General features: G+C 39.9%; 1 protein-coding gene across 3 annotated transcripts; it reads right to left on the reverse strand.

Moving 5' to 3' along the window:
- Window positions 1-1,535: 1,535 nt before the first annotated feature.
- On the reverse strand, window positions 1,536-13,692 carry RNF8 (ring finger protein 8). 3 transcript variants are annotated; one of them, XM_010706912.3, is made up of 8 exons: window positions 13,513-13,692; window positions 12,134-12,262; window positions 9,844-10,584; window positions 8,821-8,883; window positions 6,733-6,822; window positions 5,511-5,618; window positions 4,922-5,126; window positions 1,536-3,080 (listed from the first exon to the last, which is right to left on the reverse strand). In XM_010706912.3, exons 1-8 carry the CDS (start codon window positions 13,600-13,602, stop codon window positions 2,935-2,937), a joined length of 1,572 nt encoding a protein of 523 aa, XP_010705214.2. In that variant the 5' UTR covers window positions 13,603-13,692; the 3' UTR covers window positions 1,536-2,934. The 3 variants fall into 3 exon arrangements, with proteins under 3 accessions (XP_010705214.2, XP_085075568.1, XP_085075569.1); XM_085219442.1 differs by having other exon boundaries at window positions 4,915-5,126; XM_085219443.1 differs by lacking the exon at window positions 12,134-12,262 and having other exon boundaries at window positions 13,513-13,691.
- Between the last annotated feature and the right edge of the window lie 5 nt (window positions 13,693-13,697).

Raw genomic sequence — 13,697 nt, forward strand, 5'->3', positions numbered from 1 at the left:
GTTTTTTTTTCAGAGAGAAAGAGAACTGGAGTTTCTTAAATCATTTGCATGAGGTCACATTTCTTAGTCTGCATAATCTTTCTGTTTTCCTAGGTGGTCCAAATCCATCTTGTAGTGCAGTCCCTAAGATCAAGCACAGCACTACTATGCTGGGGTCTTGTTAGTGCTGAATAGATTAGGAAACACCTACTGGTGCATATGACTTTTCCTAGCTTAAATGTTTGGATACATATCTTTGCAGCAGCATATTGTCTGAGTAATACCTGCCTTATTCCATTCTCTGTAACTGCTATCTGACAGATACTTTCTGTGCAAAAGTTTAAAATTTTATGCTTGATCATAGCCAACTAGATGGCCAAAAAGAGAAACGTCTGCACTTTTTGATCTTTTTATCACTGAAAACTCGTTTATGAAAGGCACTAAGCTGTGAACAAAACTTCAAATAGTCTCACTTAGTTTACCTTTCCACAGCTTCTTTATAAAGCAGTATCAGAAAGCACACAAAAATTTAAGATACCTACATTTTAACTTGTCTTCTATAAAAAAAAAAACCAACACTGTTTTATTAAGTTTTCTTCTTGACAAATAGGGCAGTGGAGTACCTTCATCACAGCTCAGTGGCTGGAACTCACTTCCATACGTACAATCAACAGCTCTGGATCAGATAAGAGTTTTCCCAAAGAACTTACAGAACTGGGAGGAAGGATCTGCTTTTGTCAGTGATATGTTTTTGCCAGTGAACAGCATTACTGCTTAGCCTCTCTCCTTGAACCTTTACAATTTAGGTACCTATTGATAAACAGAAAAAGTTTATTACTCCATGCGTATCTTGGTGCACCTATTGGTAACAGTTTAAAAGGATAAATATTCCACTTTTATTCATAGTGTGTCCCCTCTCACTACAATATGAAGAATATCTCATATTCTAGTGAAGATAGCACACTCTCAAAGCATACCGAAGAACTCTGTTACCAGAAGAATCATCCTTTTCTAATATGTGCATAAACACCAACGTAAGAAAAATGTATTTAGCAAAATGAAACAGGGAAAAAAAAAAATAAAGTAAAAAAGCAAAGCAACGTGGAAGAGGTACACAGTACAAGAATTCACAGTCCTAGACAACCAGAATATTCTCCTCTTCAACAGGAACTCCTGTTCCACCATCATGGTATTTCATTACTGTTTTCTGCAGCCCTCTTCTCTCAAGACATTCTAGAGAGCATGAATGTACAAAGGAAATTTTCAAGAGCCCGTCTTTTAGAACACTAAAAGGACATAGGGAAAATTGAAGATGTAATAGCTCCTTCACCAGAGAAACCTCACATTAAGACTTTAAGAAAGTTGTCTGGCCCACATATCAGAAAACTTTCCCTTATTTAAGTCTTACCACTCAAATCTGCCAGAATGCACTACTTTCTAAGGAAAGCATTATCATTTATGCACCTTTTTCATGGCATCTTTCTTTAGTAGGAGAAAATAAGAAATACAATTGTATATTCTAAATTACTGGTAAGATAGGCACTGCTAACACAGGCTTGAAGAGTTAGGACATCTTTTATCAATTCCTGCATACAGTATTTCAAATAATTTTAAAACAGTCAAACTACTTACAGCAAAGAAAACGTGAAGCAAAGTCATTAAAAAGAAACAATCTGGGTTTTCTCAATAAATTCAACGATAACTAGGAGAAAGACATTTATCTCAGTGCTTGCATCAAGGAAGACTAATGCACAAATGGATTTATATTTTCCTTCTTCAGCAAAATAAACACAGAAACAAGAAAAGTACATACAAACAGCCAAATAAATATTACAAATGAGGGCTTCCTTCATCCTCCTCTAACAGTGATGTAAGAGGCCCATGTAAAAGCTAAGTCAAAAACAAATGTCACTGAAAATGGAATTTCACAGACAATTTCATATTATTTCATAGATGTGATAGGATGAGGCAAGACTTGCTTTGTCTTGGAGATGAACTCTGAGGGTAGCAAAGCCACAGCTCAATAGCAATGTTCTGTAAACAACAGAACTAAGTAGTTACTTATGGTTGCCTACAGATGCTGCTTAACTACCCTGTCAACAGCACATTTCATTCATTCAGGTAGCAGCAGTACTTAACAAAGAGGCCAAGATTCCTCTCTGCTGCTGACAAGAATGAAAGTATTTCTGAAGTCACTGCTAATAACTTCTGGATGTGCTGTTTCACAGTTCTAAAACTCCTTATGCAGGAAACAAACCAAAGATGCTGTATGAAAAGAGCACAAACTAAGGAATTCAGGAAGATTTAATCTTCTCTATCCCCATTCAACAGAAAATGAATAACATCAACTGAACAAACAAGCCAGCAGCTCACCTTATTTTATATTTAAGCACTTAAGGCTGACATGGTCCACAACCCACCCTTTAACTTAATGGCCAGAAAGCCCTAGGATTACTCCAGCTGACATGAAATCAAGAGGAAAACCCCCTGTTGAGATGCTTCTCTAATATATATCTCCTGGTCATAGCTGGTGCAAATGACCAAGTTCTCAAATATCTTTTGTTATGCTCCCTGCTGGATGAAGTAGGGGATATTGGTATACACATTGAAACGTGTCATTCACTCAGAAAACAGCAGTGACGCATTCAAATATTTACACCACACTGAATATGTCGGAAGTGATCCTGGAAACCTAGGTTTTATATGTCAACCATCTAGCATAATAGCAGTTTGTTCTCCCACAGTCCCAGTCTTGTTTGAGAGATCAAGCTTCTGTACATTCTCTTAAAAAATAAGGTCGTTCTTCCAAATGTTGCTAATTCTCAGCTCCAGTTCCAGCTTCTTCGCAGAATCTCTCCTTCCAGATGCCCAGTCCACTCAACCAGCAGTAGTAAACCAAATTCCATTAGACTGTTTCCGTCAGCACGCAGGCAAACCAGCCTGCAGTTGCACTGTTTAGATAACGCAGTAGCTCCCATTATGATAAGAATCCTCCTCAGAGTCCTCGCTGTCACAACTGCTGATTGACATGATGGAATAGATGGAAGGAATGATGCTGCTGTCATTGTCTGTGGCTGGGTTCACCAACACATTCCGTTTCTCTGCATTCAAAACAGATATAAAAATTAGTATTAGTCCCTGTACCCTCCAATGCTCCCTCCAAAAACTATTTTTCTTTGATTCTAGCCTCCCACTAACAGTTTGTATTAAGTCCTTCACGCTACAGGGCGCAGGAATTTTTTTGCTTCAATTTTCAGCACTAAAAGAACATTGTTTGTTGTTTTAAGTTTCCTGTATGGCTCTTCATGTTAAGATAACACAGATGAGGAAGAGACATTCTGGATCCCTTCAGTGACACACAGTTGACAAAAGGCAATGGTTAGTTATTACAACACCCTGCCAGGTAAAAAAGGAGTATGCAACAAAATGTGGTAAGGAACAAGTAATGGCTGTTCAGGACTCAAGGCCCCATCAAAACCTCCACACATTTATGTTATACTGGTGTCCACTGTACTGAAGTTTATTATCTGACTGGGCTTTCAAGTGCTACTTCCATCATTATTTCAATTTCAACTGATTTCTTCTTAGGAGTTCATGCTGAATTAGACACGTGGCGGTCTCCATCTGAATCACAAGTTTCCATCACTGAATGAGCACATCACACAAACAATTCTTCCTTCCTCCTGAAGCGCACCATGGTGAAGCTATTTGATTTCCTATTTCTAACCATTTTATCCAATTACAACCTATATTCACGTGATAGACACTATTAGCCTATTTCCTCTTTGTCTGAACAATCATGAAGACCATATTTTCCAAAATGTGAAACACAAAGTTTCATTGGAGTGCTGCTCCAATAACGGCAGCACTTCGTCTAATCACTATCAGACATCTGATGAGACACTTCAGTAGTGCTACAGCATATTCTGAAGCAGTGAGTATTATGCAAGAGCAGTATTAGTTCTGCAAAGGTGAAAGCAAATCAAGAAGCCATGCTGGACAACTTCCAGGCAGCACAGCATTTCCCGAGAGAATCAGACTGGCTTGGTTAAATAGGTGATGATTTCAGATTAGAAATAGCACTGTTTAGCCATGTCATTCTAAGTCACCATGCAGAATCTGAAATATTTCAAAAGCACCTTTCATTAGGAAGGATTTCAAAAAGGCTTGACACATTGCAAAACAAAGGATCATGCACTCAGATCTATGAGGGGAATAGCAGGACAACTATTTAAGGGAATACAACAATAGAAACTTGTTAAGAGGTAGCAAGAAGTTGTACACTTCAGCACCTAGATACCAGAGTCAATTGCTCTAGAAACAACACTGGAAGATGTAAGCAGAAGAGGAATACCTCCATACTGGAATTTTACTCACAGCCCATACGGTCATGCAGAGTCTTTTAGCTATAACAATTTTTTGTGTTAAAATCACACAGATAAATTCCTTAAGAATTAGTATGGAAGAGTAACTGTCATTTCAGTCATGCATTCACTTACATGACATACTCCCCAAATTCCCTTCAGAGATTTTTAGACAAATCTAGCATGTCAAAATAATTCAGAGTTTATCATTAGGCATTGCTCTGCTGTGTTTTTGCAATGATGTAGTTGACAGTTCAATCAAAAAGGTCAATTTTTTAAGGCTCAAGTTTTGCTCTTCTTTAGTGAAAAGATAAAGTCTTTTGGTAAGACCATTAGCATGTTTAAGTCTTCCAGATGGACTATGAATAGATTTTATTTTACTGTGCAGTAAGGCTGGTAATACAACGTATCTTAAAATCATTTTCCTGTCTCAATTTGCTGATTCTACCAATAATGAATATTGTCCAGTATATCTGCTGCATTTCCTGAGCATCTCCTTAGTATATAGGTGCCAAAGTTGGACAAAATAGATGAAATGAGAGATTGTACTCATCATGCCACATCCACCCACCTCTCACCTTTCCGCTCTCTGATCAATGACAGGCGATGCTCTTTCATTTCCACATCCAGATTTTCTACCATCCTGTCAATGCAGTTATCCAGCACCAGAGAGCGTGTCTTTGACTTAATCTCCTGCCTGCAGATAGGGCATTCCACTTTGCGTTTTGTCCACTCATCTATACAGTAGGAGCAGAAGCTGTGCGCACAGTTCAGAGTGACTGCCTGTGGAATTTAAGGGAGAGATACTTATGAGAGCATGCTCAAGCAAGCATTGTAAAGAAAAAAACCTCAAAGTCAGAAAATGTCGACTGAATACTTCCTATAAGGAAAGGCTGGGGAAGAAGCCCAAAGGCCCTTTCTTTAGGGCACCTTAAACAACTCTCCCACGCCAGAGTACAGACAGGTTTACACATTAGTGGATTCACCATAATCACAGCAACCCTACAGCTAAGTCAGAAAAACTGACAGAACAAATGAATGGACAAGTCATCTGTTGGGTCTGCTAAGTTACAGAAGAAAAGAAAAGCTTTCTCTAGTTCTGCTAAAGCAATAGTCAAGCTTTCAAGTCTCTTCTTTACTGGCAAAGCCATACTGGCTTAAACATACCTCAATGAAGTGCTCAGAACAGATCGTGCACTGCAGCTCATTCTCTAACACATCATTCATCTGATTCAACACTTCTTCTTTTTGGGCTCTCACCTTTTCCTTCTCCACCTATCAGAAAAACAAACACGGTCAGTTATGAACAACAAAGCTTGATACAATAATGGTGGAATTGCATGTGTGGAGGAAGGTAATACAAGTAGAAAACCATGCAGCTTTAAGTTTTTCCATGTAAGTCTGTGTTTGTTATGTATCCAGATTTGTAACCTCCCTCCTTTTTGTAGTTGCAGCAGTACTGAGAATATTCCTATCCATTATAGAGTATAGGTTGCAAGAAAGAATGGCCATTACTACAGTCTCCTTCAGTCTAAAGAAACTACAAACCAGATCAGTCTTCTGGAAATCTCTTATAACCTCTTTTTGGCCTGAGTTTGGATTAACTTAACACAATGGTTTGAGGTCTAATGTAAAGAGCAAAACAAAATAACTCAAATATTAGAAAAGTAAATATAAGAATTTAAAACATTTACTTGCGTTTAACTGATCAATATATTTTGCTGTTTAGGGTTAAATTAGGCTTCTAGACATCTGCTACATCTTCTAAGAAGAACTATCCTTAAAGCAACAGTTGCAAAGATGACAGAAGAAAACAAAGCAACTAGCCAAAGGTATGAAACATCATAATTTCCAACGGTAGAACATAACACAAGATCTGTTCAATTATCTTCCATTCATCAACTTGACAGAGGCAGGAAGAAACATGGCTTATCTCATTCACTATTAAAATTTCATGTTTCAGTCCTGTGCTTCCTTGTTTGACTGCTGGAACACACTGCAGTTTCTCTCGAGTCCACAAGCTGAAAATGAAGCACCCACTTTTCCCATACAGTTTTTTATTTTTAAAGAATGGAATGGATCTGCTGCTCCTGCACAACATGTTGTTCAGATGTCCTGTGCTTTCTGTTTCACGGAGAAAGATCTGGTAATAACTCTCTAATACTACTTCACATATAGAGCAAAGAGTGTATCTACTGATGATCCCTACCCTCACCCCCCACTCTTTCATATTTCCATGCAAATTCTGGAAATCTGAATCAGCTGCCAGACCAAAATACAAGAGCTTTTCACCATAGAAGGCAACACACAGTCAAAGCAAATGTTAAACCATTTATTCTGCCACAGCATATCGTATTTCAGTTATGAAGAACTTGGTTTCATTCTTTACCTTGGTTTCCTCCAGTTCTTTGTTCTTGGCTCGAATTATCTCCTCAAAATCTTTTTTACTACGGCTCAGTTCTTCCATCAGAGCATGATGCTGTAATGATACCATCCCAAAAATAAGAGTGTTATTATAAGCTACCCTACTAAATATACATGGCTCTAATCATGAGGTTCAGCATACTCATTTCTCCTGTCTTCTCCTAAAAGAGCAACACCTGTCTACCTGAGCCAGGGTGTTAAGGCAGTTCACCCTGAATTTATAATTGCAATGTAGTGTCAGTTATTTATGATCTTCCCAGCAACACAACACTTTTAATTTCCTCTCCCAAGTTACTCATTCTCGTCTATCATTAGACAACTCCCTTCTTGCAGTGACACAAATGGCACTAAAATCCTGTAGTTTTACAAGATAAAAGCAAGCAGCATTAAACAGGAAATACGTGCCATACAATAATGAATGAGGAGAAAAAAGGCATAAAGTCTACAGCAAAACTCACTACCAGACACGGTAGTAAAAATTAAAATTTGATAATAAGTGAGAGGTTGCCCAAGGGGGCTGTGGATGCCCCATCCCTGGAGGCATTCAAGGCCAGGCTAGATGTGGATCTGGGCAGCCTGGTCTTGTGGTTGGTGACCCTGCCAATGGCAAGGGGGTTGAAACTACCTGATCACTGTGGCCCTTTTCAACCCAGGCCATTCTATGATTGTATGCCACTGCAGAATGAACCTGCACACCAGATGGTACAAAATCAACTTCTCTGAACAGAGCTTACTCAAACTACTGAAGTTCCCTATGGATAACCAAAGCAGCTGTATCTTGTGTACTCTGACTCTAACTGGAGTTGGAGCTTACACAATATTGGGCTCTACCAGAAATGATAGGCAGGACTGTCATAGGACATGGATCAGATAAGAAGAAAGGTTGTTCACATAACTATTTTTAAATATATCTAAAACTTATTCATAAGCTTTATATGACTTGGTGGAAAGCTACAGAGAGGAAAATGCCCAAAAGTACCACCTCAAAGCTTTCAATAATTAGCTGCATTTCTCCTGATTTTTCCCAGCTATGGCACTGGGGAAAATCTGCAAAGTAGTAGCAAACAACTATTTCATAACCAAGAGAAACACCTGCACAAGCAGCCAACACTCAAAAGGTTTTGGGCTATTATAGCTTATGAATGTTCTACCAGACACAGCACATTCCAGGCACCACTCCACAATCATAAAATTAATGACTCCAACTGCTATTGCAGCATACTGGATGCATATGTTCTTACATCTTTGCTCATTTACTTTGATTGTAAACATTTCAAAACAAAGATTGAGCCTCTGATATGGTGTGCAGTAGCACAGAAGTTCATAAAGAAAACTCAACATACACTCCAGTCACCTTCCAGTATTGCTGAGCAACTGACTGCATGATTTCATCCCACTTTCAAAGCCTGTCTTAACAGGCCACACCATTTTGAAAGGCATGTTAAAATTCAGCCTAACAACTCCAATGGTTTGGCAATATCTGCAATTTACTTTACATTTCAGTTTGGTTTTCTGTTCACTATCTTGAGTGCATCCATCACATATGAGTATCATGGAGTATTTGACACACAAAGCCTGTCAATATACACAGCAGGGCTGGTTGAATCTCTTTTTGGATTAGCCTTCTAAAAGGAAAGACTTTTCAGATAGAGAGCCTAGGAAAACTAAGCATGTGACAATCTCTTTCAAAAACATTCCTAATCAAAACTAATTCTTTTTCCTCTGGTTTAGAACTACCAAGGCAACTCTCCCAAAACAGATAAGCAGAGGACAGACCTCAAAAAAATGTCCACCAGCACGTTGACCAGATTCAAGTAGAATCACTACAGCTACTTAATACTTTCTAAAAGCACAGATTCTCGTATTATCTGCCGGCAAACAGCAACTCCCAGAAAAGGAGGCCTGTCACTTTCTAACCATAATTTGGCCTGCAGAAGATGAAGACCACTCCAAATGCACTTCAGGCACAGTCCCAGTCTTCCACCAAGAGCGGAAGCAGTAAGATTTAAGTATATGAGTTCAATAGTTAGACCAAGTAGACTTAATTACTTGCCTCTTGCAGAACCTGGGCCAGCTGCTCCTTCAGATTCTCTTCCCCATCTTGCCATTTCACTCCCTGGAAAAAATCAAACACCAAAACTAGACATTTTTGCAGTAAGAAAGTTATTGGAGGAAGAAAAAAGAAATACTTGAAGATAACACAGGATTGAAAAGAAGTGTTTTGCACATTTAGAGAATACACTTGAAGCAACAATACTGATTTTCAGCAAAACCTGAAAAGTCCCACTCTAGCGATTCATGCGTACTACTGAAATTACAGCTCTCACTTACTGTGAAGAGCTAAAGTGAATGTATCATTTACAGTTCCGTACTTGGAACAGTTCCATGTTACTCTAGCTCTGAAGACACTGCAATGTTGACAGAAGCCAGGAAGCTGGCAATAGCTTACACATGAGAAAAAGCTGCAGCTCTATCTCGGAACACATTTAAATAGGTCAGACAGAGGTACAGCTTCAGGTGAACTTCCTTTTATCCTAAGCACACAACTTCAAACCTCCTGCACTTCTGATACAGTATCCTGCCTTTAGCAGCAGACTTTAAAGGAAGTAACTGATAAGTCATGTAGGTAACTCCCAGAAGAATTCTTACTTCCTTTAAACCAGATTTCAAATAAAGTCAAACAGAAAGATAGACTTGTGGCTTCCTATCTAAATAAAGTTATCAACATACACATACTGCTTGAAGGCATTTGCAGGTAGCAAGAAGAGACTATTTTTCTCATGTAAAAAACCAACCAAACAAAAAACAAAAACAGCAACAACAAAATTCTCCTTCCTCAAGCTCTGAATTAAGAGAGAAAGGCAAACAATGATGCATTTGCTTGAAAAGGAAATGGATTCCCCACATGAATTTAGCATTAATTCAGAAAAAGCTGTATACTAGAAAAAATTCCCACTTAAGGTGAACACTTTTTAACTTGTCCTCTTTGTAACCACACAGGGTCAGAGTTTTAATTTCAAAATTGAGAAACAAATATCTCAAAACACACAGACCAAAATGATTACCATCATTATACCTCTAGCTCCTGCTTCTCTTTAGAGAATGTCCTCTCCAGCTCTTCCACCTGCTGCTGATGCTGTACTTGTTCTGTGCACAGCTTGTCCTGCAATTCTTGCAGCTCCTTTTCCATTGCTAGGATTGTCTTCTGAGCAGCCTTCCTGCGCTTCTGCTTCGCATTCAGAACTGCGGTCTGTTTCTCCTGCACTTTGACTTTTAACTGCTTTATATCTATGAGAGTTTTCCTCAGCTTTTCCAGGCCAGTCCATGACTGAGAAAGTACAGAGTGTTTCTGGTCCTCGTGAGCAACAGCCACAGCTTTCTCAGAGCAATCAGGGGTACGATGCACTGGACCCCCATCGTCCTCACTTGACCCAGGAGAGGGCAGCTTGACATCCATCTTGTCTGTCAACTGTTTTGTCTCTCCTACTCTTCTCAATAGATTACTCAAAGGTTCACCATCACATGACACTCTGTCCCTTTTGGATCTGGAATTCGAAGGGCCTTCTGATCCAGATGTCTCCGATTCTTCCAAAGTAAATTTACGCTTAGATCTTGAGCTCTTGGCTTTTCCCAGGTCACTCCTTTGGGCTAAAAACGGTCTGATTTTCTCCCACTCCTCTTTAATTACTTCATACTCATATTCAGCAGTCTCTTTGTTTTCCAAAGGCACTCCCAACTGGATACGGTCTCCTTCTGCTAAAGGATAGGTTTTTGAAGGATCCAGACGCTGTTTATTAAGCCAAACTCCATTTAGACTCTGAATATAAACAAAGAATCAGCAAGATTCAATATACAGTTACAAAGTCATCTGCAAGTTATTTCTGGCAACTGTAAACATATCCAGTCTCTGCAGTATTGCAGTCAGAACAAGCCACCTCTTTAAATAAACCTTGCAATATCCAACTTAATGGCTCAATGCCCCATTTATTACAGTCAACGCATTACATTATTTACCTTGTATTATTACCACATTGCAGATTTTTGTGTACAAGAACAAAATTAATATATGCACTTCTGCAGACGGAAAAGAATTAAGTCTAAGGGAAAGAAACTACTCAAAAGCTTCAGGGGAAATAAGAACTATCCAACTGAAAAATTCTGCAATACGTCATTGACAAGAACAAAGAACACTGCAGTAATTATTCTTGACAAAGTCACCTGAAATCCAAGAAGAAACTAGAAAAGAAAAATGACCATAGCTTACACTGCCTAATAAAAGAAAAGAAATGAGACAGTCCTCATAAATACAAAGAAAATATAAACAAGGGAAAAGTTCTTCAAGAGATGATGTTCTAATCAGAAAACGATGTGGGTTTTTTTTTGTTTGTTTGTATTTTAATTAAGCACTAGCTCAAGAAATTGTTCTTAGAAACAGAGCTGTGCTCAAGATGAACTGCAGAATCACGAGCAACCGACATACCTCAAAGAGATTCAACAAAACAACTTCACAAAAATGGTAGCAGTGATTACATAGAGATATTAATAGCTAATCTATCATAGATATTTCCAGTCACACACAGTAAAATTTCAAAATTATACAATTACTCCAGCACAGCCTTGTTTAAGAGTAATTTTAACAGGAGCCAATACCTTCCTTTTTGGCTAATCTGTTGTTGACCTAAACATCCTTCAAGACTGTATGACAAACTGAATGTTTTTTGCTGTGCTAGTGCTATTTTAAGGCAAGTTACTGATTCCACAGCTTTCAGCACGACTGAGAAAGTGCAGAGTTCATGATTAAAAAAAGAAAACATCACCACTGAAAAAGACAGACCTAGCTGAAAACTCTGATCTCAACACTTTTTCTCCATTCTAATCAGCTGGGGAGGACTTTAACTAGAATATATTTGAAGAGAATGCAAAGCATGCTTTTTTTTTTTTTTCCTAACAAAAGATTCTCATTGTAGTTGGTTATAATCAAAGCAATTTTGTCACTGCAGCATCAGTGTATCCTTTTCTTAGCAGTACAAGAACATTTATCTTTTTGAATGCTACTAAATTATTTATTTTAAAGTAGAGGAACACAAAGCAAGTTCACAGACTGCAAAGTGCTCTGTAGGACTATAGTTGCCTGAAAACGCTAGACCAAGGTATAAGTTCACATACAGAAAGCAGTAAGGCCTGTATCCCAACTGCAGCAGACCAAAGCTTCCTGCTACAAGTGCACAACAGACACAGTGTGCTTCCACGAACCTTCCATCACGTTTACATCATATTATAATCAAAGATCATACATTGTTTGATGCCAAACAGGGCATTGCCTACAGTGAAACTAAGAGTAAAAGGTCTTTAGTCAGTCTCTGTACCTTATTATCCTTAACAGTCCACTGCCCTTCTGCATTTTGCTGGAAAACACAGTGCTTACGAGAAATCATCAAGGGACAGGTTTTTGACACCAGCTGGTAAGTGAGATCTAATCCCCGGCCTACAGTTACCTAAAAATAAAGATGTTGAAACAAAAATCAGCAAGACAATAAATAGAAGTTGTATGAGCTGAATATAAGCACAGCAGAAATCTACCTTGATTAGCATCTTACAGCTATTTCCCAACAGTTCAGGATTGTATGTTGCTTCGTTACGTGGGTATTTTTGCTTGTTTGTTTTTCTTTAAATTCAAGAGTAACTAAAAAATGAAGTTTGAAGCACTCTCTCTCTCTCACTGATAAAAATTTGATTGCTGCAAGACAGGTTACAGCCTTGGTCTGACAGAAAATTCTCTCAGCAGCAAAGCTGCTCAAAGTAGCTCTCACTCCATCCATGCCTTACCTCATACACATCCTAACTAACCAGTATTTTTTCAAACCAGTGCAATAGTGTGGGTCTCAAATTTATGTCTTACCCTCTTCTTTAGCTAACAGCATCTGTTCAACTCTCTGTAAACAGGAAAGATACAGGACAAAAATAGCGCAGAAAACTGTCACTTAAAAAAAATAAAATGCACATGCAATTGTTCCCTTAAAGCATGATACCCAAGCTACGTGCTGCTTATAAACAGTCTGAAAGTAAGCTAAATAATCTGATCAGAATCCAACACCATCTTCTGCAAGAAGCAGGCATAAGGGCATGGTACAGTTTCCTAGTAGCTTGTTAAATCTGATCTCATTGCAGGCTGCCGCTTAAAGCACAGCTCCGTCCTCCCTCTCTCCTGTGAAGGATCACCAACAGCAGAGCGCTGCAGCAAAGAGAGCTTCGCCTCAGCAAGATTCTCCATGCAATTCACACAGCCCGTGCTGCAAGTCTGGCACATTCCATACTCAGCAACCTGTTGCTGAGCGTGCGTGCACACCTCCCGGCTCCAAACCCACCCGACAACGCTTTTCCCTACGTGCTCCTGAGATGTGATGGAAACAGATGCAAAGTATCACCTAAGTAACTGAGGCACAAAAATCTTACAGGCCGTACAGCGCAAACCCCGGTAAGCGAGGCCTTTTTCCCCTTACGCTACAGTCCCACAAACAGCTTCTGTCAGACGTGAGCTGACATTAAGGACCATAACAGCGAGGTACGCAGGAATTTAGGCTTCAGATCCTTATCTCTTCTCCCCCCCCCCACGTTACCCGCACTGAAAGCAGCCGGCCCGGCCTCGGCTTTTCCCCTCGTTTCACCACCGGGCTCCACCACGCCCGCTCTAGGAGGCCTCCCCCCGACCTCCCCGCAGAAGGGCCGCCTCCCGCGCCCCGCTGACCTGTGTGCCGGCCTCCAGCAGCAGCCAACCGCCGCCCGCCCCGACCCTCCGCAGGCACCAGGCCGGCCGCGACGCCCCGCACGCCGCCATGCCGCCCTCGACCCGCAGCGAGTTGGGCTCCCGGCGCTCCTCCGCCGTCCCGTCGGCCCCCGCCTCTGCCGGAAGTCTCTGCGCCGACTTCCGCC

Source organism: Meleagris gallopavo, chromosome 2 (assembly GCF_905368555.1).
Source record: "Meleagris gallopavo chromosome 2, MGAL_WU_HG_1.1, whole genome shotgun sequence".
Taxonomy (NCBI): Eukaryota; Metazoa; Chordata; class Aves; order Galliformes; family Phasianidae; genus Meleagris; species Meleagris gallopavo.

Coding starts and splice junctions, on each gene's coding strand:
- RNF8 (XM_010706912.3), bottom strand. CDS start 13,602: ATGGCGGCGTGCGGGGCGTCGCGGCCGGCCTGGTGCCTGCGGAGGGTC. Junction 12,263..13,512: donor TGCTGGAGGCCGGCACACAG/GTCAGCGGGGCG, acceptor CTTTATTTTTAG/GTAACTGTAGGCCGGGGATT. Junction 3,081..4,921: donor ATTGATCAGAGAGCGGAAAG/GTGAGAGGTGGG, acceptor TTTTGAATGCAG/AGAAACGGAATGTGTTGGTG.